Source organism: Electrona antarctica (genome assembly GCF_951216825.1).
Source record: "Electrona antarctica genome assembly, chromosome: 7".
Lineage (NCBI taxonomy): Eukaryota > Metazoa > Chordata > Actinopteri > Myctophiformes > Myctophidae > Electrona > Electrona antarctica.
In genome coordinates, this window is record NC_136812.1 from 58,679,362 (window position 1) to 58,707,185 (window position 27,824).

At 43.7% G+C, this 27,824-nt stretch overlaps 2 protein-coding genes across 5 annotated transcripts in view; both read right to left on the reverse strand.

Annotated features, from left to right (window-relative positions):
* szt2 (SZT2 subunit of KICSTOR complex) overlaps positions 1-27,209 on the reverse strand; it is a 179,041-nt gene extending 151,832 nt beyond the window's left edge. For all 4 annotated transcript variants that reach the window (XM_079506037.1, XM_079506038.1, XM_079506039.1 and 1 more), the window contains exons 1-10: positions 27,046-27,209; positions 24,791-24,916; positions 18,334-18,522; positions 16,227-16,397; positions 13,184-13,306; positions 11,828-11,975; positions 10,507-10,613; positions 8,202-8,412; positions 6,564-6,734; positions 1,429-1,660 (exon numbers count right to left, since the gene is read on the reverse strand). In XM_079506037.1, coding sequence (XP_079362163.1) covers positions 1,429-1,660; positions 6,564-6,734; positions 8,202-8,412; positions 10,507-10,613; positions 11,828-11,975; positions 13,184-13,306; positions 16,227-16,397; positions 18,334-18,522; positions 24,791-24,916; positions 27,046-27,069 — 1,502 coding nt within the window. In that variant the 5' untranslated portion in view covers positions 27,070-27,209. The remainder of the gene's footprint in view (positions 1-1,428; positions 1,661-6,563; positions 6,735-8,201; positions 8,413-10,506; positions 10,614-11,827; positions 11,976-13,183; positions 13,307-16,226; positions 16,398-18,333; positions 18,523-24,790; positions 24,917-27,045) is intronic.
* LOC306927315 (N-acylneuraminate cytidylyltransferase-like) lies at positions 20,463-21,794 on the reverse strand (the record flags this gene model as incomplete). Its single annotated transcript, XM_079507028.1, has 1 exon — positions 20,463-21,794. One exon carries the CDS (start codon positions 21,792-21,794, stop codon positions 20,463-20,465), a length of 1,332 nt encoding a protein of 443 aa, XP_079363154.1.
* Positions 27,210-27,824: the final 615 nt, after the last annotated feature.

Here is a 27,824-nt window from a genome sequence, read left to right on the forward strand (position 1 = left end):
TATAATGCTTCTCTGAGTACTTAAAGACACTTTTCAAGGAGAACATGAGAAAACAAATACAAACAACTTTATTAGAGAAAAACTAAGACTATGGAATAAAATAAATGAAAGTGGAATGAGATAGCTGGGGCAAGCAATATTCCAGAGGTGGGTTTGAACTTATAAGTGGTGGCATGTCTCTGAGTTTTGGGAAGTGCATAGTTTTGACAGGTCCGCCTGCTGTGGACAGTGGAACCCTGACCATTAAACACGGGCAGACGCAACGATACAGTCTATCATTCATTGTTAAAGCTCCAAATGATATTCCCATTCGTCTTTGTGTCTGCCCGTGTAAACCCAGCAGCGAGTGTGAGGGGTTGGGGAACGGATGGAAAGTACATAGTGTTATTAAGGAGGACTCCTTCTTCTAACTCCTAACGATATGGAAGTTAAACTAACATTAGCTCCCATGCTAGCTAGTAGCTACGCTCGTCAGACAACAGGACACCACCACAGATCGGGTGGAAGCTGCTGCTTGTGCCAAGTGGATGGGAAATAGGATTTAAAAGGCTATGGAAGCGTGGATGAAAGCACAATTGTGTGCAATAAAGTTGTGTCGGATCTGCCTGTGCGCCATCCCGTCTGACGAGTGGTTTATGCTGCTCGTGTGTTGTGTCTGTCACTGGCTGCTGATGCATAGTTACAGAGCGTCATAAGCATGGGCCCGCCCTGCGCTGGAAGTAGCAGATCTACAAGTTATCTACCCGTCGCAATGCACAGCGCTTTGGGCTTGTACATCTGTGTTTTTCCCGCAGTTAGTTGAATTATATCGAATCACAACTTTAGGATCGAACCAACATCCGATGGAGACGCTATTCTGACCGATCCAGACACACGTGCATCGATGTAGTCGCATCGCTAATGTTAAAATCGATTATCGATTCATATCGATATTTTTCGACACCACTACTTTTTATATATGTGATGTATGCCATGGTTTTTTTATTGCTTAATGTAAGTCGTTCTGGATTAACAGTGTCTGCTAAATGCCTAAATTGTTAATTGTTACGTCATGTTGTAGTCATGGTTTTGTGGGACCTGGTGACAGTGAAGTGAAATGTACTTACTTATATGTGTTGCATATGCATATCTTTTGTTCGTGAAAATGTGGTGCAAATCTTTATTTTATTTCAGAGCGAACATTTTTAACTCAAATCTTTGCTTCTGGGGGGGTCCCTGGAACAACATATTTTCAGATGGGGGTCCGCAGCCAATTACATACATATCATTTTTGGTGTCCTTGACATTAAATAGTTTGAGAACCACTGACATAGAAACATGATTTAGAAGACATTTGTGGAATCTGGCCTCAAGTCAAAAATGTTAGTACTTTTTCCACCACTGGGTTAGGGCGGGGGGGGGGGGGGATAGGTTTTAGGGACAATTTACCTCTGCAGCGTGTTCCAGAAGCGCCGTATCACAGAGGTGCGGTAGGGGCTGGTGATGGGCTTGCGCTGCGTGCAGCTGATGTCGTGGAGGATGTCGTAGCTGCCCTCCATGGTCACCTCCACCCGGGTGCTCCGCTTGCCGGGGTCCAGCGGCCACGGCGCCGCCGCCAGGTACTCGATGCGCATGTTGTGCTTCCACAGCAGCACCAGCTTCACCTCCAGCTGGGCCCCGCCTTACACACACACACACACAGACAGACACAGACACACACAGACACACACAGACGGATAAAAAGAGAAAACCTGATCGTTAAACACTTTAGACCAGGGGTGGGCAACTTTGACGATGGAGAGGGCCACTATATTTCCACACTCACTCCAGAGGGCCACTATAGTTTCACACTCACTCCAGAGGACCACTATATTCCCACACTCACTCCAGAGGGCCACTATAGTTTCACACTCACTCCAGAGGACCACTATATTTCCATACTCACTCCAGAGGACCACTATATTTCCACACTCACTCCAGAGGGCCACTATATTTCCACACTCACTCCAGTCCAGAGGGCCACTATATAGTTCCACACTCACTCCAGAGGGCCACTATATTTCCACACTCACTCCAGTCCAGAGGGCCACTATATAGTTCCACACTCACTCCAGAGGGCCACTATATTTCCACACTCACTCCAGAGGGCCACTATATAGTTCCACACTCACTCCAGAGGGCCACTATATTTCCACACTCACTCCAGTCCAGAGGGCCACTATATAGTTCCACACTCACTCCAGAGGGCCACTATATTTCCACACTCACTCCAGAGGGCCACTATATTTCCACACTCACTCCAGAGGGCCACTATATTTCCACACTCACTCCAGAGGGCCACTATAGTTCCACACTCACTCCAGAGGGCCACTATAGTTCCACACTCACTCCAGAGGGCCACTATATTTCCACACTCACTCCAGAGGGCCACTATATTTCCACACTCACTCCAGAGGGCCACATTGCATATTACTGTCATAACAAAAATAGCTGATATACAAGCTCAAAAGATCAGCTATTTTTGCTATATTTGAATTGAAATCCTGTTGAAATTATGTTTTGCTATTTCTTAATTGCAATACTGAAGTAGTAACATTTTTATTTAATTTTAAATACCTATCAAATGCCTTTAATTAGAGTTATGAACTATTAACTTTATGAACTAAATACAAATACATTAGACGTAAAAAAAAAAAAAAAGACATTTTAATACTACTCATTAAGCTACCAATTTGGACTCAATTAATGCTCATGTTTGGAATTAGAACAGCTGAACACATACCTTTGGTGAAGTTGACTTCTCACAGTGGTGGAAAAAGTACAAAAATATTTTACTTAAGTAGAAGTACTGATTCTCTACTTGAAAATTACTTAAGTAAAAGTACAAAGTACCCATTAAGAAAGTTACTTAAGTAAAAGTATAAAAGTACCTCAAATTAAATGTACTTAAGTACAACAAGTACCTGGTGTAAAATTTACTTAAGTAAAAATTACAAAGTACAAGTAAAAAGTACAACATGCTTTTCAAAATGCCTACACACAAATGAAGTCCAAAAGTGGCTTTATTTCAACACTCGTCTCGAAACTGGCCATTCATTATCAATGGCATTTAATGTTTGTGTTGGGATAAACACTAGAAATTGGCCATTCATTATCAATGGCATTTAATGTTTGTGTTAGGATAAACACTACCAACTGGCCATTCATTATCAATGGCATTTAATGTTTGTGTTGGGATAAACACTAGAAACTGGCCATTAATTATTAATGGCATTTAATGTTTGTGTTAGGATAAACACTAGAAACTGGCCATTCATTATCAATGGCATAATGTTTGTGTTAGGACAATGTTTGTGTTTACGCACCCTCAGGGTGCAAGCAAGCTCACACAAAAATATATTTCAGATGGGGGTCCACAGTCATTTAGGGGAGAATGGGGAGAGCCATTGCAATTTGCAAAACAGATGTTATAATTGCGTGAATTCACGCATTATAATTAGCCCTTCACTAATTAAGCCCCACTCTGCGAGGGCAAACTGTCTCCCATTGAGATGCATGTTAAATGATTTCTCCATAAAAATAATCGATCATTTCAGTAGCAAGAGCTTGAAAATGTCTTCTAAATCTAGTCAAAAAAGCCTACAGTAGGCTATAGGCCTATGGACAATGTGGATTACATTATTGGGTGAGAAAGTTGACGACCATCCCGTTCGACAGACGTTTACATGCAATGCACGGTAAGACTAGGCCTACAGTGATTGCAACCACCTGGATGGGTGAGTCGTGTAACGTTTCTGACATTAAGCTGTGTATGTGACGAAAACAGAACTGCACTAACCAGCAGATGCAGCCACGCGCACACGCACACGCACACACACACACACACACACACACACACACACACACACACACACACACACACACACACACACACACACACACACACACACACACACACACACACACACACACACACACACAGAGAGCGCGGCTCGCTGTTATTTATTCACCGCACCAGAGAGAGAGAGAGAGAGAGAGCGAGAGAGAGAGCAGTGATGTAAATAGGTTTTCAATGTAATGGGTCCCGGGATGCACAGGTGGTCATTCAAATGAGTCCCAAATAAAATCACACCTGTGTGAAGTGAGTGGTGCAACTCCGTGTGGGGGAGGGGGATGTTCCAGACCCCCAGGAACACGCCCAGGGGGCCGGGCCGGTTCCGCCGTGCCACGTCGCGTCCGAAACGGTTGAGAATGACAGAGTTACCGTGTGGCAGCCCCTCTACTGTACTGTAATGTACTGGCGCCCCCGAAAGCATACAGTTAATACGTGTGTGTGCGTTTATGTGTGCATTAGGTTGCGCACAGATGGTGAAAAACAACCATGGTGTTTTCATACCCAGACACCCAGCCACCCACCCACACACATAGCTCCATAAGGGAGTGGTTGCACCACTCAAAAATAATAATAATAAAACATGTTTTATTTTATTTTATAAAAAAAAAAATATATAAACATATCAAATAGGCCTATACAGTATATTTTTAATGTAGGCTAGTAGTATTAGCAAGTACAACTCAGTAAGAAATACTAATAGTGGGCAACAGTGGATTTAACATAGCTTAAACCAAAAGTTGTTTGCAGTTGCAATTATTATACTTAGTCAAAATATCGGCGTGTGTTACACAATGTGTGTTTCCCATTGAATCGGGTCTGCTTGTCACGCTAAAACATGTTCCCCTAAATATTTCTGTCGGAGGCAGCGCCGTTTAGTTGAGAGAGTTGCGACATCTCCGTTCACTGCTTATTCGTGGGGCTGCATGCGTCACTGATCACTCCATTGTCGTCACTCTCTGTCTCTAAACAGCTCTAGTCTAGAGCCTGCGCTGAGTGCACTCAGTCAGAGCCAACATGGCGGCGCACAGCGCGCTGTGTTGACAGTGTTGTTACAGACTAGTGGTTCTACAAGAACAATTCCTACGTGGATTTTATTTTTTATAACATAGGATGAGGTCGGATGCGGGCATGCAAAATGATCGTGTCCGTAGATTATTTCCGCGATTTTTTCTTCACGTGGATTATTATTACTGTGTGCCGAGTACCTCCGCTCAACCTCTGCGTCCACGGGACGCAGAGGTTGAGCGGAGGTTGCGGCCCAAAACTATAAAGTGCGTTTTGGGACGCAAAACGCACCCTATTTACATCACTGAGAGAGAGAGCGAGAGAGCGAGAGAGACAGAGACAGAGACAGAGAGAGAGAGAGAGCGAGACAGAGAGAGAGAGAGCGAGTAAATGTAACGAAGTAAAAGTAAAAATACAGAAAAATAAAAATAGTAAATAAAAGTACAAATTCTCAAAACGTGTACTTAAGTACAGTAACGAAGTAATTGTACTTCGTTATTTTCCACCACTGACTTCTCGTATGGTGTAGCCCTCTCTCTCTCTCAGCCCTGCATACTGTAACTTGTACCTTTAGTGAAGTTGACCTGATCTCTCTCTCAGCCTACAGACTATTAACACAGACCTTTGGTGAAGTTGACCTCTTGTCTCTCTCTCAGCCTACAGACTATTAACACAGACCTTTGGTGAAGTTGACCTCTCGTCTCTCTCTCAGCCTACAGACTGTTAACACGTACCTTTAGTTAAGTTGACCTCTTGTCTCTCTCTCAGCCTACAGACTGTTAACACGGACCTTTGGTGAAGTTGACCTCTCGTCTCTCTCTCAGCCTACAGACTATTAACACAGACCTTTGGTGAAGTTGACCTCTCGTCTCTCTCTCAGCCTACAGACTATTAACACAGACCTTTGGTGAAGTTGACCTCTCGTCTCTCTCTCAGCCTACAGACTATTAACACAGACCTTTGGTGAAGTTGACCTCTCGTCTCTCTCTCAGCCTACAGACTGTTAACACAGACCTTTGGTGAAGTTGACCTCTCGTCTCTCTCTCAGCCTACAGACTATTAACACAGACCTTTGGTGAAGTTGACCTCTCGTCTCTCTCTCAGCCTACAGACTGTTAACACGGACCTTTGGTGAAGTTGACCTCTCGTCTCTCTCTCAGCCCTACAGACTGTTAACACGGACCTTTGGTGAAGTTGACCTCTCGTCTCTCTCTCAGCCTACAGACTATTAACACGGACCTTTGGTGAAGTTGACCTCTCGTCTCTCTCTCAGCCTACAGACTATTAACACGGACCTTTAGTTAAGTTGACCTCTCGTCTCTCTCTCAGCCTACAGACTATTAACACGGACCTTTGGTGAAGTTGACCTCGTCTCTCTATCAGCCTACAGACTGTTAACACGTACCTTTAGTTAAGTTGACCTCTCGTCTCTCTCTCAGCCTACAGACTATTAACACGGACCTTTGGTGAAGTTGACCTCGTCTCTCTCTCAGCCTACAGACTATTAACACAGACCTTTGGTGAAGTTGACCTCTCGTCTCTCTCTCAGCCCTACAGACTGTTAACACGGACCTTTGGTGAAGTTGACCTCTCGTCTCTCTCTCAGCCTACAGACTATTAACACGGACCTTTGGTGAAGTTGACCTCTCGTCTCTCTCTCAGCCTACAGACTATTAACACGGACCTTTGGTGAAGATGACCTCTCGTATGGTGTAGCCCTCTCTCAGCCGTACAGACACCACACTGACCAGGTGGGCGTGCACGTCCTTCTCCATGTGCTTCTTCCTCCGGAGCACCAGTGCCGGGTTCCCGCTGGCCGACACCAGGTGCTCGTTGAACAGCTTGTGCTGACCCACTGGGAAGAGACGGACACCGCCAGTTGGATGGAGTGATTGATTGACTGATTGATTAATTGATTGATTGAATACTTCATTTGCAACAAACAAAAAAATGAAGCCACCCGTCAAAGAAAACTCATGTCGGACCGCTTGTATTCGCGACCTTATTCTTTCGGTCATGACCCACACTTCATGTCTAATTACTGCCCCCTATCAATAAAGGCAAAAACGCCCCAAAAAATATCTTAAGAGAAATAACTTAAATATACAAAGATATCACTGACACATTAGTTGATTTACAACATGTCACGTGGCGAGTTGTAAGCTTATAGATCTGCTATTTATGCTATTTATCTCATAGCGCGGCACTCAAGCTTGTAGATTATGGAAGCATAAAGCTGCCAAAATTAAAATGAAATGGCAAATACGAAAAGTCAATTGAAATAAGATAAATGCTTTTTCATTTTCAGGTCATTAACGCATTTCATGAGACAAAAATAAATCTAAAATGCAATAGCATTTACATTTAATCTACAGATGTGCTCATTCTATGACACAATTCAAATTATAAATAAAAGATCATTTGATTTTCAATTTTCAAAAAATGCCCCGCAAATTAGTGGGCAATATTGCAATGAAAATGCATTTTATAAAATTCAAATGAAATAATAGAAATGCTTTTTAACCTTCAGATATTGAATGCATTTAAGTGAAAATATAATGCAATAGCATTTACATTTCATCTCCAGGTGTGGTCATTCTATGACAGAATTAGTAAGCAAAAGCAATTTACAAATTGGCGTGTGTACGACTTGAAAATGAAAATGCAATGCGATTTGCTTTTGCTTTTTCATTCGGTCATAGAATGAGCACACTTGGAGATGAAGCAAAAGCAAATCACATTGCATTTTCATTTTCAAATTGGCATGTGTATGATTTTAAAATGAAAATGCAATGTGATTTGCTGTTGCTTCATCTCCAAGTGTGCTCATTCTATGACCGAATGAAAAAGCAAAAGCAAATCGCATTGCATTTTCATTTTCAAATAGTACACATGCCAATTTGAAAATGAAAATGCAATGTTATTTGCCTTTGCTTTTTCATTCTGTCATAGAATGACCACACCTGGAGATGCAATCTAAATGCTATTGCATTATATATTCACTTAAATGCATCATTATCTGAAGGTTCAAAAGCATTTATAATATAAGCTCTACAACGCATCGCGCTGCGACGCGTTGTGAGCTTATAGATCTGCTATTTTCAGCAAGTCTAAAATCAAATATTAAAGTCATTAAGATGCCATCAAGGCCCGCCAAAATACATTTTAATCCAGTAAATCAACTGTAGATTTAGTCAACTAAAACAGTATGATAATTAGTCGACTACAACTAAGACCTTCCAGGTGACTAAAACTAAATAAACTATTCAAGAGACTATGACTAAAACCTCAATTTGCTGTCCAAATCAACAGTGTTACTGACCGCTGTAGTAGTCGGAGTGCATGGCGTCAGTGGTGCGCAGGAAGGAGTAGGTGAGGAAGGCCTTGTGGTAGGCGTTGAGCTCCGTGGCGAGCGGCTCCGGCTCGGGGCAGCTGGGCAGGTAGGAGCCGAACGTGGCCAGAGACATGAACTTCATCAGCTCCACGTTGGGGATGTAGCCCAGGCTGCAGTCAAAGCTGTACGCGCCGCCCACCTGGCAACGCACGCGCACGCGCGCACACACGCACACACGCACGCACGCACACGATAAGATTAAAACAAACACACAAAGTAGCGTGGGCAGCCTATCTACAAACGTTTTAGAAGAGTTGCAAAAGTTTGATTGAGTACTTTATTAGGTAGAAATGTAGAAAACAACATGTACAAGCACATAGGGTCCTATCTTGCCTTAAACTTATTTGCCATTTTTTGTTTTACTATTTTGAAAAACATTATACAATAGTTCAACTAGCCGATCTACATCGACACGTTGTGAGCTTGTAGACCGGCTATTTCTAAAAGGTTTTTCAAAATAGTAAAAAAATGGCAAATAAGTTTAGGGACAAGGGGTAAGGGGTAAGGGGTGGCGCAAGATATTAACCTGACTCCGCCAGATGGGGCAGCAGAGAGTACACTGGGTTCCCCCCCTCCTGCTCCCATCTGGGAACTCTCAGGCAGACTGGCCAATCAGCGGCAGCTAGAGGCGGGATCAAGGCATACACAGTCCTGCCTTGTCCCGCCTCTAGCTGCCGCTGATTGGCCAGGCCGTTTGGTGGCCGGAGCATCGAGTCTGCCTGAGAGTTCCCAGATGGGAACAGGAGGGGGGGAACCCAGTGTACTCTCTGCTGCCCCATCTGGCGGAGTCAGGTTAGCAAGATATAGCCCATAGACTAAAAGGTCTTGTTTCCATTCAGGTCCTGGGTATTCAATTCATAATCATGACGTGGGAAAAACAACAACAAAATTCAAATCACAAAAAAATAATAATAAATGAATACAAAGACATGCATAGGTTGGGGAAGAAAGGAAGAGGGTTATAAAGAGGTGGGGGGTGGTCACTAAGGGAGGAGCGGTCATTTCCTCTCCCTCTGGCCTGCTGAAAGTTGGATTTTCAGGCCTGTTTGTTAATCCATTGAGACCTGGAACGCATCCATGTCACGTTAGCGTTTAACCACATTAACCATTAACCCATTTTGGGCGGGAACCCCTTTTGGTGTTTTAAACATGTTATAATTTAGCTATTGAAAAATAGCAGACCTACAAGTTCATAGCGCGCCACTCGGTGGCGCGCTATGAACTTGTAGGTCTGCTATTTTTGAAAAATCGTTAAAATGTGCCTCAAATCTTTCCGAAAATTGTCATGATTTAGAAAACTAAATTTCGACGTCAGGCCTGAATGGGTTAAGGCCGTTTGGACATTCCTAGGGGAGGAAAAACAGCACAAGACCTTGCACCACTCAGTTCACACGGGTTCCAACAACTGTTAGTACCCGTGTGTGTTCGTACCAAAAAGAATGAGCATGGTTACTATGGTCACTGACGTAGGACATTACGTCAGACCACAGCTGATCAGGCTATATAAGACCTTGCACCACTCAGTTCACACGGGTTCCAACAACTGTTAGTACCCGTGTGTGTGTTCGTACCAAAATAAATGAGCATGGTTACTATGGTCACTAAAAAAATGAGCATGGTTACTATGGTCACTGACGTAGGACATTACGTCAGACCACAGCTGATCAGGCTATATAAGACCTTGCACCACTCAGTTCACACGGGTGTGATTTTTTTATGAAGAGACGCATGACACACTTATGACACACTGACGGACTGTATAACGGCATTTAAATTGAAATTGCGGAAAACGGAACAAAAACAAAACTAAGCTATGATGACTAAAACTATGACTAAATATATTGACAATTGTCGACAAATAGACTAAAATGTTGGAGAGGGACTAGTGGACACGAGATCCAGTAGAACTAAAACAGACAATCATGTTATGCTTGGTTGCATGCTGAAAAAAGCTGATCTACAGGCTTGTAGATCGGCTATTTTCAGCAAGTGTAAAATCAGCCATTACGACGGCATCGACGCCCGCCAAAATGCATTTTAGTCGACTAAATCAGCTGTAGATTCACCGGTAGTCGACTAAAATCTCATGACTTGATTTAGTGGACTAAAACTAGGCCGACGCTAAAACATGCCAGGTGCCTAAAATGTGACTAAAACTAAAAGGAAAAGCATTCAAAATACCACACGACTAAAACTAAAATCTAAACGTGCTGTCAAAATCAACACTGCCTACCTGCACAAAGGAGCAGGCGATGGTTCCACTTCGGAGTTGATTCAACAGCGTCTCGCACACGCCGACATCAGGCACGCTGGTCACGCCATCTGTGATGATGATTATACCTTCGGAAAGAGACAACAAGTGTTACCCCAAGACCTTTTTCCTCATATCAAGGTCCCTTATTTATTCAGCATTTGACCACCATTTGATGGGATTTGTAGCCTCTCAGACACAAAACTAAACAATATTTTGTTGTTTTTATCAGATTGTGTCCACAATTCCATGCTGTATCTATAAGATTGACATTATACCATTATAGATAACGTTTAATATTTATTTGGTTTAAAAAGTTTATAACCATTTTTGGTAAATTACATGTTAAATGCTCCCTGCCGGGGTTTTAAGATTGAGCACCAATTGTAATCGGATTACTTTCAGAAGTATTTCTACATTCAGGTTTTTGCTCTGCTATCGAAGTTAAAATATACAGTCCTTTCTTATTAGCATTATTAATTAGGTTAATTATAAATGTATCCATTAATTTGGTATCTTCTCGCCGGTTCTATTCATTTGGTATCTTCTCGCCGGTTCTATTCATTTGGTATCTTCTCGCCGGTTCTATTCATTTGGTATCTTCTCGCCGGTTCTATTCATTTGGTATCTTCTCGCCGGTTCTATTCATTTGGTATCTTCTCGCCGGTTCTATTCATTTGGTATCTTCTCGCCGGTTCTATTCATTTGGTATCTTCTCGCCGGTTCTATTAATTTGGTACCATTGATGAAATAAATGCCAATAAAGCCCTTTGAATTTAATTGAATTGAACCCATTTAGACCTGAGGCTGTGCCTGTGTCGCCTTAGCTTTTAACCTTAACAATTATTTTAACTTTAGTTTTTGAAAAAACATGAAAATGTGTCGCAAAAATCTTTGAATATATATTCGCTCACAGCTAACGTTCTGAACTCAAACATTTGCTTCTGGGAGGGGAGGGGAGGGGAGGTGGTGGGGTCCCTGGTACAAAACATTTTCGGATGGGGGTCGGCGGCCAATTACATATACTCTTGGGGCACAGGGTGCATACTTAGTTTAGACTAGTCATTGGTTAGAAATGGGTTAAGGTTAGGTTTAGGTGTGCTTCCCCGTGGGAGGTTAGGTTTAGGGTGAGGGTTTGAGATAGGTTGTAGTTGTAGGACTAATGACTGGTCTAACCAAATGACTAGTCTAAACCAAAAACTGTCTAAACTAAGTACTGACATGAAATAGTTTTGAGAACCACTGACGTAGAATTTAGAAACAAAGTGAAGACGTGCATCATCATCATCATCTTTATCATCACCTGCACTGGAGTTTGGGGGCAGGAGCTGCAGGGCCAGGATACCCTGACGCACCATGCTGACCAAGCCCACGTCCGCCGTTGCCATGGTCACTCCCTGCTTCCTCTGGGGGGGCGGCGGGGCGTCCTCCCTTAGCACCGGCCTCTCAGACTGTACGTGGGGGGGGAGAGAACAGCATTCAAAGCCCGCGATGTATATGTACAGTAGAAAATGTGTTAAAGTAGAAGACAAAGTGTAAAAAAAAATAACCGCCGATCCAACCATTATACCCATATTTAAGCAATATTGCAAGACAGGGTGTTCTTTATCGTCAATAATGCACGCCTGCGAGGCTGCAGGAACTTGCCCCTCCATAAAAATGTTTTGTCTAGTTTGTATTTGTTGCCCAAATTGTCGATATATAATAATAGTTTGTGTCATCATAGCTTAGTTTTTATTTTGTTTTCGTCAGTGAAAAGTGGTAGTCGACAGACACTTTTTTTTCCCACCGAAACACAAACGAACACTGGTCAATAAGACCTGGTGAAACTGCCTCCCCTGACCAGCCTGATGGAGGGGAAAGGAACTGGTTGGAATAACGTGTTCCTTCCACACGCTATATACGTCCTACCAGGGGAATCCTCCCCCCTGTCATGCAGTGATGGAAGCATATATAATACTGATATATTATTGATTTCAGCTGTTACAATTCCAAAGATGCAACATGGCCAGCTTTACTTACTTCAGTCTAAATTAGTAGCTTAATGAGTAGTAAAATATCATTCATCATATCAACTTTATTTTTATGTCCAATGTATTTGTTAACATATAAAGTTAAGTGGCCCTCTGGAGTGAGTGTGGAACTATAGTGGCCCTCTGGAGTGAGTGTGGAACTATAGTGGCCCTCTGGAGTGAGTGTGGAACTATAGAGGCCCTCTGGAGTGAGTGTGGAACTATAGAGGCCCTCTGGAGTGAGTGTGGAACTATAGAGGCCCTCTGGAGTGAGTGTGGAACTATAGTGGCCCTCTGGAGTGAGTGTGGAACTATAGAGGCCCTCTGGAGTGAGTGTGGAACTATAGAGGCCCTCTGGAGTGAGTGTGGAACTATAGTGGCCCTCTGGAGTGAGTGTGGAACTATAGTGGCCCTCTGGAGTGAGTGTGGAAATATAGTGGCCCTCTGGAGTGAGTGTGGAACTATGGTGGCCCTCTGGAGTGAGTGTGGAAATATAGTGGCCCTCTGGAGTGAGTGTGGAACTATGGTGGCCCTCTCCATCATCAAAGTTGCCCACCCCTGCGTTAGATAATCGACACTGGGTGAAAGCAAAGTTGTGGGATAAAAACTATTGAAATAAAATAAAATAGAAGGTCCTGCTGACTCACATATGTGTGCTGCTGCTGCAGCACCTCGGCGATGTTGTTCTCCACCGTCCTGAGCTGCTGGTAGATGTGATGTAAGAACTGGTCCAGCTCCACACAGTCCAACTGACAGCCCTGTACCAGCACCTGGTGGACACAGCATGCCATTACAGCCCTGCGTACCAGTGCTGATTTCGTCGACTAATACTATGACGAAAAATGTCCGTCGACTACCTCTTTTTTTTTTCCACTGATGAAAACTAAATGGAAACTAAATGAAAACTATTCAATTTCATCAACAAATAAAAACTAGACTAAAATGTTAGGAAGAGACTAGTGGAGAAGAGATCCAGTAGAAGTCATTTTATACTTGGTTGCATGCTGAAAATAGCAGATCTACAAACTCACAACCCATCGCACTGCGACACGTGTGCTTGTAGATCGGCTATTTTCAGCAAGTTTAAAATCAGCCATTACGGCAGCATCAAGGCCCGCCAAAATACATTTTAGTCGACTAAATCAACTGTAGACTTAGTCGACTAAAATCTTGTGACATTTGGTCATCGTCTAAAATTAGACACGAAAACATTCCAGGTGACGAAAATATGACTAAAAATATATATTCAAAGATTTGCGCCACATTTTCACGATCTTTCAAAAATAGCAGAACTACAAGCTCATAGTGCGGCACTCAGTGCCGCGCTACAAGCAATTTTTCAACAGCTAAAGTTTTAATAATTAAAGTTAAAGGACCACTTCACCACTTTTCAACCTATCTTCATTCAATAGGTCGTCACTAATAATCATGAAAAAATGGTGCAATTATTTTCTACTCGGCCTGTGTCTCATAGGAGGGCTGTGGGCAGTTCAGAAACCGTCTTCCAGTGACATCATCGATGGGGAATACAAGCTAATATAAACTGCAGGCTTTCTAGTCCTGAAAAGTTGCAATGCGAAAATGGAAGCCATCGTTCTCACGATAATGAAAATCTAAACATTTTTGTAAAACAATCTTGTTTAAAAAAAAATCTGCCTATAATGATGATGTCACTGGAAGACAGTTTCTAAACTGCCCACAGCCCTCCTATGAGACACAGACTGAGTAGAAAAAAATCGTGCCATTTTATCATGATTATTAGTGAGGACCTATTATATGAAGATATATATATGAAGATTAAAAAGTGGTGAAGTGGTCCTTTAATAACACTAGGATGTCTGAAAAAAATTCACTACTACTATGACGGCTAACGGTCAGGATGACCGTGTTTTTCGTGCTATTTGATTGGCCATTCTCTCCCCCACTCCTAATGATCTTCACACCTCTCTCTGCACCCGTTGACGGCTTGCCATTGTCTTCTAAATGTTACATTCCAACTAATTCAAGGCAGCAGTTTCAACTCGACAGGACAACTCAAGTTATTTTTTATGTTTTATTTCAGTTTACCCAACTATAATTATAGTGACGGTGTGAGCGCTATATTGAATACCCTTGCGCAGCAAACACTGTCCGACTTTGTATTGAGCCAATAAAATAGGCTACCACACGTTATTGTATAACAGCCAGAGCCAGGCACATTGCTCAGAGTCAGACGAAATACGACATTAGTTATATATTGTCATTTTTATATAGAGGGGGAAACATCGATGTAATTAATATATATTTGATTGATTGTGCCAAAAAAAGGAAAGAGCTGTGCGTGCGTGCGTGCAAATCAGAAAAGTTTACAGACAAAGGAGTTGGGAGTTTGGGAGCGGCTAGCCTTCTATATAATGCTGCGCACATATTAGCCTATATATATTTTAAAAGTACCCAGCATAATTTTTGGGAAGGCTAAGCCTGGCCTAGCCTTACATACCCGCCGCCTATGATCGATGTCATTTATATATATTTGATTTATTGTGCCAGCAGAGAGGTCCGTAGCAGCAGCACGGTTTATATATACACCATAGGATAGATCAAGTCATGTGACGCATCACCGCCACAAATAGTGCTACAGCGTTATCTAAAATGCACTTCCGCATACCTCACCGTCAGTTACTTGGATATTTTCTCCCTCTCCACGAGAGAGGGAGAGAGAAAAAAAGAGAGCCGTGATGCGTGGAAATCAGTTCCACTGGTCGCGTGCAGAAAAGTTTACAGACAAAGAAGGACGGACAGAACTGTTCTTCTGACTGACAAAACATTTAGAAGTTCGGGACGTCTATCGGGTTGGACTGATTTCAAACACTGTCATTTTTATTTGGCATCGCGCATCGGCAAGCATTCTCGCTCCAAGGAAAGGAAATGTCGGTCGGGTCAAACAGACCATGCTATAAACTTTATTATTCCAGGATAATTGATTCATTTTTATCATCGCCACCTTACATAATTATGCTATAAAGATGGCGTGTATAGTCAACATGTATTTATCTATTGAGCTATGCGTTTGGTTGAAACAATACGCCAGTCAGTCAACACACCATATTTCACCATATTTTTTTTTTTCCGTTTCGAGAAATAAAGTCAGACATCGTTATTTCTGCAAACCGCATATAACAAATATAACATCTAAAACAACAAACTTACATTCGTAATGTAAGTTTGCCTACATGTGGAAGTAGTTGGAATGCAAATGACACATTAGCTTGAACAATGCCCGTCTCCAGCCGGGAGGGAGGTGTGAACTTGCTTGCTTGCGGGGGAGAAAGGGTGAGGAGTCTATAGAGCGGTCCCACGGACCGAAAAAGAGCAGACATTTTAGTAGAATTATGTCTAAAATCATATTTCCAAAACGTTTCAGATGGGAAAAAAAAACAGAGATGGTTTGAATCGAACATTTAGAAAAAAGTCATGCAAGGGGAACTTTCTCAGGACTTCATGGGCAAAGAAAATCCACTTCAAAATTTCGAAATCGGTCAGCCAGACCGCTCCGACGCGCTAGTGTTAAAAGTAGTTAAAAGCTATAAGGTGACAGACGCGTAAGTCAGGTCTAAATGGGGTTGTATACGGAGAAGAAATCCGAAACCGCTCTCATTGGACGGGGTCTAGAGCGCGTGAGTATTATGAATAACCGATAACGCGGCTCACCTGGTGAGAACTGAGGCCGATGATGGAGGAGTAGGCGAGGATGGTGATGAAGATCTTGGGCTGGAAGACCTGCTCTGTGCCAGGAACCTTGAAGGGGAGAGCCAGGCCGGCCAGACACCTGGAGAGGGCGTGGAACACCTCGTCGAAGATCATCTCCCCCGTGCTGTCATCCTGGGGGGGGGGGGGGGGGAGCAACCAAAAAAAACGACGACGATCATCTACCGTTGTTAATGTGGGGGTCCGTGACCAGAAATATTTGAGAACCACTGGTTTAAAGGAGAATTCCATACTAGAAGGCTTTCTTACCTTTATTTGTAGTTGTTACGTCCCCACCAAAGAGGTCCAGGTGTTATTTTGTGCAGGTGTTATTTTGTGCAAAAGTGCATTATTGGCCATTTCCCCTACCATAAGCCCTCAATGGGGTTGGGTTTTTGTGCTAATGTGCTTATTTCCATCAAAATAAGTAGTAAAGTGTGCCGCTTGGGATACTATTTACATTATGAAGAGAGGATATATACAAAAAAATGATTTTTGAGTGATGGAAATAAGCGAATTAGCACAACACCCCATAGCCCCATTCAATTCAATGCAATTCATTGAGGGCGTTATGGTAGGGGAAATAGCCAATAATGCGCTTTTGCACAAAATAACACCTTGACCTCTCTGGTGGGGACATAACTACAAATAAAAGGTAAGAAAGCCTTCTAGTATGGAATTCTCCTTCAACCCATTTTGACCTGAGACCAGATTCTACAAAATGTCTTCTAAATCCTGACAGTTTTCAGAAAACCCTATGTTTCTATGTCAGTGGTGCTCAACCTTTTTCATGTCAAGGACCCCCGGAATTATCTGTATTTGGCCGCGGACCCCCCCATCTGAAAATATGTTGTTCTAATTAAGGACCCCCCAGAAGCAAAGATTTAAGCTAAAAACGTCCCCTCTGAAAGAATATATATTCAAAGATTTGCCGGATATGGGCCCTTTGGGCATGTGCCCAGGGGCCCTTTTTAGCTCCACAGACATTTTCCCCCCTAATCAGAATGAAATAAATGGTGTTTAATTTTGTTTGTATTTTATTGTTGCTGAGAATGCAGTGGAAAAGTGCAATTATGTGTAAAGCAGCAACAATGCACTAGATTGCCTGTTTTTGCGTGCGCACTATGCGCGCACAAAGATTCGCACATGCATGTGTAGGGGGGCCCTTCCAGCTTCAGTGCCCAGGGGCCCTCTCAGAAGTGTTAATCCGGCCCTGCCAGTAGAACTAAAAATCAAGTCATTTTACGTTTGGTCGCATGCTGAAAATAGCCAATCTACAAGCATACAGTGCGTCACAGCGAGACACGTTGTGAGCTTGTAGATCGGCTATTTTCAGCATGCAACCAAATGTAAAATTAAGCCATTACGACGGCATCAAGGCCCGCCAAAATACATTTTGGTCGACTAAATCAACTGTAGATTCAATTCAACTAAAATCTTGTGACATTTAGTCATCGTCTAAAATTAGACTAACACATTCCAGATGACTAAAATAAATTATGACTAAACCGAGTTGTTTCTAAATCTTAACAGATTTCTGAAAAACCTGTTTCTATGTCAGTGCTGCTCAACTTTTTTCCATACTATGTATTCTTTCAGAGCGAACGTACGATTTAACGCAAATCTTTGCTTCTGGGGGGGGAACAACATATTTTCAGATGGGGATCGGTGCAGAAATACAGATAATTCTGGGGCTCTTTTCACATGAAATAGATTGAGAACCACTGACATAGAAACATGGTTTTTCAGAAAACTGTCATTTTTGTAGAATCAAGCTCAGGTCTAAATGGGTTATTAACCAATTGTGGGCGGGAACCCCTTTTGGTGTTTTAAACATTGTTATAATTTAGGTATTGAAAAATAGCAGATCTACAAGCTCATAGCGCACCACCGAGTGGCGCGCTACAGGCTTGTAGGTCTGCTATTTTTGAAAAATTATGAACATGTGGTGCAAAGCTTTGAATATATTATATACTCTTTCAGATCGAACGTTTTTAACTCAAATGTTTGCTTCTGGGAGGTGGTCGTATAGCGGAACGGTATGGTGGAACGTATAGCGCCGTGCTCTCACCACGATGCCGGTGGATGGGCTGAGGTCCAGCTCGATGATGAAGCGGTACCGGCGGGCCAGGAAGGTGGCGCGGGTGGAGGGCACCAGGATGTATGGTGGTGGAGGACACGGCGGCGTGGTGGTGCTGTCCGGCTGCCACCCTTTAGGCAGGACGCTCAGCAGGTCCAACTCATTCTCTGACGAGCTCAGCTGCACAGTGGATGGAGGATGGAGGGAGACTTCAATGAATACTTGGAACATGATACGATGGATAATTGTATAAAGAACAGTTGATTGATATTTATACTAAATAATAACTAAAATACTTTTCCTAGTACTTTTTTTTGCTTTTGATAAATTCAGATTTTTGTTGTTGTGTGTGTCTGTTTTGTTTTGTATGTTCATTTGTTTGTATTTTCAATTACCTTGATAGTTATTTCAATATGAAAAGGGTGTTTTTGTTCTTGCTTACTGTAAGTCGCTCCGGATGAAGAGTGTCTGCTAAATGCCTACATTGTAAGCAGGGGCGGCATTAGGAATCCGGAGGCCCGTTTCAAGACCAAATATATGAGGCCCCCATATATACATGCCTGGCAATTATTCTGTTAATACAGGCGTATTGATACAAATTGTTTTGACTGTTCAATATCGCGTGCAGCCATTACTCTCGACAATTACGCCAGCAACAACACCTCTCCTCATCCTGCCGTCCCTTCACAATAAAGTGTCTCGCCTTCACCTCCCAATGCCGCACATTTTACCCAGTTTCGAGAGCAAGGCAGTGAGTGAGCTCAGAGGCCCCCCTGAGGGTGGAGGCCTGTTTCAATTGAAACTGGTGAAGCGTGGCCCCCTGTGCCTCCCACAAAATGACCGGAACTACTTAATATTTCACCAAAATCAGACCAGAACTCCCATCACGGGACTCGGGCAATCAGTTACAACCACTGTATTAATGGCAAGTATTTCATACAACTTAAGTTCAAAAATTCTGAACTATCCCTTTAACTACACTTCTGCTGCCACCTAGCGGCGATGAAAGAGTTAAGAGTGTCTGCTAAATGCCTCAATTGTACATTGTACACATGTCTCATCAGAGGAGGGAGACATGGTTTTATATGTCTCCCAGTCTTTAAGGGGCACTAGCCATTCCTATATACAGCTTTTGTCCAAACAAAATGTCCACAACACAAACATTAAATGCCATTGAAGGGAACATTTACGTCATCTTGTCCCCACACGTCTCATATTTGCCATCAAATCAATCATCAAATGTCCGCCAAATAGGACATATATTTATGGCAACAGGCATTCTGATTGGCCAGTATGAGATGATGATGTACAATGATAAGAGTGTCCCTCACTTCGCACAGGTGTGATTCTTATGTCTTGATTCTTATGTCTTCACTAAGCTGGGATGACCAGATCTTATGCATGTCATTGCAGGCTATACCCTTCCTAGTTTGAAAGTCCTTTTGGGAAGAAGATATATATGAACCCAAATACTCTAAATAGTCATCAACCTTGTTTCAGAGGAGTGTTGTTAAGTGTTTTTATAATGTGGTTATTGTTGGATTTGCATATGTTTACGTATTCAGTTTTTGTCTCGTTGAGATAAAGACCAACACAGTTGGAGGCCTGCATAAGATCTGGTCATCCCAGCTTAGTAAGATGTTAAAAGTAAAAATATGTAGGACGACCGTTGAGCCGATTCTACTCTATGGTTTCCGAGACATGGACACTTTCAAAGAAACTAGAGAAACGGTTGGATGGCACTTACACCCGCCTTCTAATGAGAGCGCAAAATCTGTCTTGGAAGAGCCACCCATCGACTAATCTAATATACGGCAACCTTCCCGTGTTTCTTCACTAGTCCGATCCAGAAGAACACAGTTTGTTGGCCACTGCTACAGAGCTGACAATGAGGTTATATCTTCCCTTCTTCTCTGGAGTCCTGCCTCAAAGCAGACCAGAGGTAGAAAACTGTCGTTCCCTGATGTCATCGCTAGGGACACATGCATCAGTAAGCAGTAACTGGGGATGGCAATGAAGGACCGGAAAGTCCGGCGTGATATTGTGAAATCCACGATCTCGACCGCGGTCGAAAAACGATGATGATGACGTCTTCACTGCAGTTCAGAGCCTCGGACCGGTCAGGATTGGTTTTTTTTACGTATTGTCGTCTGAAATCGGTTAATGCGTTCTTGTTCCGTCTGAGACTTCTTGGCCTGCTTCTTCCTGAGGAACAGGATGTGTTCGGCAAACTCCCGCACGGCCCCGGCACCTGCGGCGCGGCGGCATCGGTACTTTGCGGCGTTGACGGCGGCCGGCGGCGCGTCCAGCGGCACGGCGCTCAAACCCGCCAGGCTCAGACGCTCGGCGTCCAGCTCGTCGCTGCCCATGTACGCCACCTCCGCCCAGTCCAGGTCGCTCTCCTCCACGTCCGCTCTGCTCTGCCGGACCGGGCAGCCCGTCCTCTGGGCCACCGCGTCACACAGTGCCTTGCTCATGGGCTCCTCCTCCTCCTCGCTGGAGGAGGAGGTCAACAGCACCACCTTCAATCCTTCCGCCTTCAGCATGCGCAGGCCCGCCGTGTCTCTGGTGCTGATGGAGACCGCCTCCTCTCCGGACGCCGACACGGTCAGCCGGCCGTCCGTCAGACACCCGGACAGCTTGCACAGCAGCAGACGCACCGCCTTGGGCTCGTCGTCTCGCCCGAAGTAGCCGTAGCGGAGGACGCGCTGCTCCGCCACGGGCCAGTCGATGTCCACGTCGATGTCCACACTGTACTCGGGCAGCATCTCGTAGTAGGCCACCTTCCCGCCCTGCAGCGAGCCTCCGTTCAGCACCAGGTCTCTGGTGGCGAAGTAGAAGGACCCGTTCTCGCACAGCTCGCCGTCCCAGTCTTGGCGCCGGGGCCTCTTGGCGGGGTCCACGTTCAGCGGCGTGGTGGTCGCCTCTCCGGATCCCTCCTTGACCTCCCGCCAGCGGAAGTGGTGCCGCCGGACCACAGCGAAGACCGAGTCGCGTCCCCGCAGCGTGATCATCTCCACGGCCTCCCGCACGTGGAACGGGTGGAGGCACGGCGCCGTGGCCTGGACGGAGCAGATCACGTCCACCTCCGGGTGGAGCCGGGCGAACTCCTGGATGGCCTCCAGGGAGCTGGAGGAGTCTCTGGACGCCTCGGGGCTCCTGCGGTGGACTGTGGCCCCCCAGGCCTTGGCCACCTCCCCTATGTCGTGGTGGTCCGTGGACACCCACACGCTGTGGAACATGCCGGAGTCTACGGCGGCCCTCAGCACCCAGCCGATGAGCGGGACGCCGGCCAGCAGCTTGATGTTCTTTTGAGGAATGCCCTTGCTCCCCCCCCTGGCCAGCACCAGGGCGGCGATGTGTCTCTCGTTGCCGTCGTGTCCGCCTGTAGCGTCTTCGTTCTGGGACTGGGAGGAGAGCACCCCAGGGCCCGTGTCTGGGACTTCCTCCATGCACACGACTAAAAAGATGCAACCCTGGGGACTTGCGAGTTGTGATTGCCTGTCAGGACGAGGGCAAAAAGTGTATCATGTGGAATACAGGCATGGGTTGGAATTACTGTCCAATGACATGCACCACACTGCAATCCTGGGGAATCGCGAGTGTGGTAATCTATATTACATATTGTGATGTCACCGTATATTGTCCAATCATATGATGTCACCGTATATTGTCCAATCATATAGTATAGTGTGGATGCCGATAAATAGAAAGATGCATTACTGTGGAATTGGTCGAGTGTGGTTGCCTAGCGGAAAAGCTTTCAGGTTCATCAAGAAGTGATCGAAAGTGTGACAAGAGTTTCGCCGAGTTGGGAATGTCATCGACCGTATGCTGTCCAATCGGATGAGGGCAAATTGCAACCTGTAAACGTTTTAAAACAATGTATACGTTTTGGAGTCTTGCCGAGCCATGAGGCCCATAGGGCAGGAGCCTATCTCCTGTTTCTGTAGCGTGAGGCAGCTTGATGTACAAATACACCCCCTGGACATGACGCTAGTATGTCGCAGGGACTTACCCCCAATCCAACCATTGATGCTGAGTGTCAAGCAGGGAGGCACTGGGTCCCATTTTTTAGAGTCTTTGGTATGACCCGGGCGGGGATTGAACCCCGACCTCCCAGTCTCAGGGCGGACACTCTAACCACAAGGCCACTGAGCTGGTGGAGTGCAATACCAAATATGAGGGCAAGTGGCTATGGCCGAATTGACCTATAGCTAAGCCCCTCCCCAAACTGCTATGGTCCAATCACAGGTGACCGTGGGCTAATTGACCTGGCTTGCTGCAACGGAGCTGAAGGTCTAAGGACATACGACAGAAGAAGAAGCTAAGTATAACATGGGTTAGACAAACCTCTCCACCAATAGTTTTCCTATTATGATAAAACACTGTTTTAAAAAAATAAATGCCACGCACATATTTTCCAGTGCATTATATGGCAGCCCTTGTTGACAGATTTGGAAGAGATTTTGAACGTCTGGTTCCAAAAATGAACCAGTATTAAAATCAAGTGTAAAATCAATGATATTTACATTGGAATGAATGGGCCCGGCTGGAGAAGTCCAAGTGGGAGAGTCTAAGTGGGGAGTGTCTAAGTGGCTTAGCTAAAGGTGTGTTTTCGTGCAAAACTAATTCTTGGAATGGATTCAGAACCATGAAAACCATGAAAACCATGAAAACCCCTTATAGTTTCACACGTCACATGCTAACTTTAAAAGAAAAATGTTGCTGGCATTAAGCTCATACCGTAATAAACTAGAGACATTATAGGAATACAGAAATATAAAAATGTTACGGTCACCTTAGAGGTGGTGCCGAAATCTGGCTCTGCCCCTGGACTAAAAGTGTGTGTGTGTGTGTGTGTGTGTGTGTGTGTGTGTGTGTGTGTGTGTGTGTGTGTGTGTGTGTGTGTGTGTGTGTGTGTGTGTGTGTGTGTGTGTGTGTGTGTGTGTGCGTGCGTGCCTGCGTCGGTTGTAAATTGTATAGGCATCAAAAAGCCAATCCTATACTCCCTTTTGGTCAAAACAAAAAAACAACTGTAGGCATTGTATAAATGTGTTTTTATCTCTTTTAAATGACCGATAAACTTGAAAGTTCAGTCAGTGGTGTTTTAAAAAAACACTTCACCACTTTTCAACCTATCTTCATATAATTGGTCCTCACTAATGATCATGGAAAAATAGCACCATTTATTTTTCTACTCGGTCTGTGTCTCATAGGAGGGCTGTGGGCAGTTCAGAAACCCGTCCACCAGTGACATAATCGATGCGGAATCCAAGCTAATAGAAACTGCAGGCTTCCTGAAAAGTTGCAATGCGAAAATGGAAGCCATCGTTCTCACGATAACAAAACAAATCTGGTGGACAGGTTTATGAACTGCAAACAGCCCTCCTATGAGACACAGACTGAGTAGAAAACAATTGTGGTATTTTATCATGAAGATTAGTGAAGACCAATGAAGATAAGCTGAAAAGTGGTGAAGTGGTCCTTTAAAGCAGCACTATACGTAACTTTCCTCTTCTAGCCCCGGTTTACTGATCAAGTGCTGACATTTTTACCATTGAGCTAAAAGAGCCTGGCTGGCTCTCAAAGATAACAACGTGTACAGACTCATTACGCAGAATGTTCCGTTTCACTAGGGTATTTATTTTATTTTCCTTTTTTCAAAAGTTCTCTAAATTGTGTGTGGGCCTTTGGAAATTCAGTATTTGATTTATTTATTTATTTCCTTGAGGTATTAAAAAGGTTTTTAAAGTTATTAAAGAGATAAGTGACACAAAAATTGCAGAGTTGAATTCATACATTTTTTCAACACGTCGCACTGTGACGCGTTGTGAGCTTGTAGATCGGCTATTTTCAGGTTGTTAAAAATTCTGCCAGTACGACGCCATCAATGCCGAATAAATCAACTGTACATTAAGTCGACACTTAAAGCATTTCAGATAACTAAAATATGACTCAAACTAAATTAAGATTATTCAAAAGACTATGACTAGAACTAAAAATCAAAATAAACACTTGTTGGAAACAGGGACGTGCAGAGTGTTAGAGAGGCAGGGGCTGAAATCCCGTAAGAGGGCACTTTTGGACAAAAATGTCGAAAATAGCAGATCTACAAGCTCACAACGCGGCGCAGCGTGACACGTTGAGAGCTTGTAGATCAGCTATTTCCGGGGCACAACCCGGCACTCTCCGCAGCCAGTGGAGATGCGGTGTAACGACGTGGATTTCTAAACAAATTTGGTCAACGCAAAATGCTGCGTTCAAGTTCAGGAGACTTTGGGGGGAAAACATTCTCCTGAATGCTGCGTTCCGGTATATATGGCATGGAAAGGAGTGTGGCATTTGCATTTCTTTCACCATGTAGTAAATGCAGTTGTTTTACAGACGGGTAAAAGGCCCCCCCTTTGATGTGTATGTGTGCACGTCCCTGGTTTGAAAGGCCTACCAGCTGCGGCTTGGAGACGGGGCAGATGAGCTGGTTGAGTTTGCCGAGGAACCAGGCCAGACGGACGTTCCTGGAGATGCGGTACTCCTCCTTCATCAGCAGAAAGATGTGGTCTGCCTCCTCCACCTCAAAACAACATAGAACAATGGTGGTTTTCAACCCTTTTCATATCAAGGACAATCATTTATTCTGCATTTATGAGCCACGCCCACAGATCCACCATTTGATGACATTTAGGGCCGATTCATACTCCTATTTTACCGCTGTTTCGGCGCTGTAGTGCTGAAATGATTTCGGCTCGTCAGAAATTTTCAGTAGCACCGAAGAGCCGACTTTAGGACGGTACCCGCCCCCCCGAACCTCAAATGACGTCACATTGTAGGCTCTACAGAGCCGAACCGACTTTTATTCGGCTCTAAAATAGGAGTATGAATCGGCCCTTAGCCTCGCAGACCCAAAATTGAAGAATATGTTGTCGTCGTTGGATAAGATTTTGTCCACAATTTTCCATGGCAAACGATCACAATAACAATTCTTCTACATTGACCACTTATAGGTGCTGTATATAACATCCTAAGCGATGCTGAGAATAGTGACGAACTGCTACAAAATATATATAATAAATGGAATGAAGATCTTCAAATAGATGATGCTAAATATAAATGGAAGGGATGCTTACATATAAAACTACCACAAACGAAAATCTAAGACTAATTCAGTATAAAATAATGACAAGAATGTACTATACTAGAGATAAGATTAATAAGTTTGATCCCACATCCTCTGATAGATGCTTAAAGTGTTGCACACAAAGGGATTCCCTTATACACGCCTTCTGGTACTGCGAGAAAGTTAGAAAGATCTGGGAGAAAATGAAATCACTAATGAAATATTATTTGAATATTGAGAAGACAATGGCGGAGGACAGTCATAAAGAAAACCAATTTAACGCTCTGTGGAGTCCAATTTATAAGGCGTTGTAGGAGGAGTGGAGCCGCTGAGTCAACCTGTGCTGGACAACCTAAGGAACCTGTGTGTGTGTGTGTGATGTTTTGTGTCGCTCCCCTTTTGTTTCTCCCCGCATCTCCCTCATGTGTGTGTATAGGGCAGGACAGGGTAGGTAGGTGGGGATAGGGGTGTGTGTGTGTGTGTGTGTGTGTGTGTGTGTGTGTGTGTGTGTGTGTGTGTGTGTGTGTGTGTGTGTGTGTGTGTGTGTGTGTGTGTGTGTGTGTGGCTTTAGTAAGAATGAGGTGTGAATGAAAATAAAATGAAAAAACCATTGGGTGGATGAAGCCATAAACTTAATGAAATACAAAATGTTTAAAAACTCTAATGTCATGTAAACCATTTCCTGTTCCTCCTTGAGTATGATCATTGCTTATGAAATTGTGTATTGATGGTTTTGGTGGTAAAATATCTGGAAATAAACATTAACATGAATCCAACATATTCATAGAAAAGATACTACACAAAAAGCAAACAAAACGAAACATTCATTGACACAACACTGATGGCAGAGCTGTCGAACAAGTCTACGAAGCTATCTGTGACACTAATTAGCCCAAGGACAACCCCCATTTGAAAAGATAAGATACACCAGGGACCCCCATAAGAGAAGATTTTGACGGCTCTAGCAGTGATTCTCAACCTGTTTAATTTCAAGGACCCCCAGTTTGACATGCATTAATAGTCTACGGACGCCCATTTAATGGCATTTATCTCTGGGACCCCCAATTTATATTGTAAAATCTATGTTAATTTAACTCTGAGAGTGTACAAATGGAACCAAATGGAGCCGTTAGGGCACTCTCAGAGTTACAGACCCATAAGGGTCCATTTTGGTACACTCTCAGAGTTACAGACCCATAGGGGTCCATTTGGTTCAATTTGTACACTCTCAGAGTTACAGACCCATAAGGGTCCATTTGGTTCAATTTGTACACTCTCAGAGTTACAGACCCATAAGGGTCCATTTGGTTCAATTTGTACAATCTCAGAGTTACAGACCCATACGGGTCCATTTGGTTCCATTTGTACACTATAAGGGTCCATTTGTTTCCTAACTATCATTTAGCTGGGGTCCCCCTGGAACTCCCTCAATGACCCCTGGAGGTCCCCGGACCCCACTTTGGGAACCACTGCTACAGCAATGATTACTATCACAAGTGACAACACTGAGTTCTTTAATGAACAACAACATCACACTTCTTCTTCCAGCCCCGTTAAAACTCATGGAACATGCATTGCATAGTTACCTCGTTGTCCTGTCTCTCGGCCATGCCTGCTGGAGCATTGGACCATCCGGCTGGCTTGGCTTTATTTGTGTTTATGTATTAGTTTTGTTTTAGACTGTTGTTGTTGTTGTTTATTTCTTATGTCTGCTCGCTGTCCGTCCAGCGGTGTTTGTGTGTGTGTGTGTGTGTGTGTTCCGTTTATTAAGGTCTGTATGGTGTGTGCGTCCGAAAAATAAATCCGTTCGGAAACTATAGCAATAGCAGCGTGGTTCCTTCCAACCGGTTAAAAGGCTAGAGAGAGAGAGAGAGAGAGCGAGAGAGAGAGAGAGAGAGAGAAAATTCCCCCGTCCCCTTTCCCCCTTAAGGTCCCATAGAGTAATAAAAGGAGTATATTCCTTTCCCTTTTTACCTCCTTACATGATTGTTTTTTTTTTATAGAAGTGTATATTCCTAAGAGTGGTAAACAAGTGTGTCGTTGTATTGAGTTGTGCTTTCATGTGAAATGTACCCATTCTGCAAACTGTTAATAAATACTTCAATCAATCAATCAAAGAGAGAGAGAGAGAGAGAGAGAGAGAGAGAGAGAGAGGATGCCGCCGGTCTGGAGCAAGCCATTGAATGTGTAATAAAAGGGTTATAGTGTAATATTTGTAATACATATGGAATAATGTAGGCCAATAGTGTAATAAGTGTAGTGTAATAAGTAATAAGTGCATGTAATACGTGCATAATAGTGTAATAGGTTAAGGTTAAGGTTTAAAATGGATACAAATTGTTTATGAGAAATGCATTAATATAAT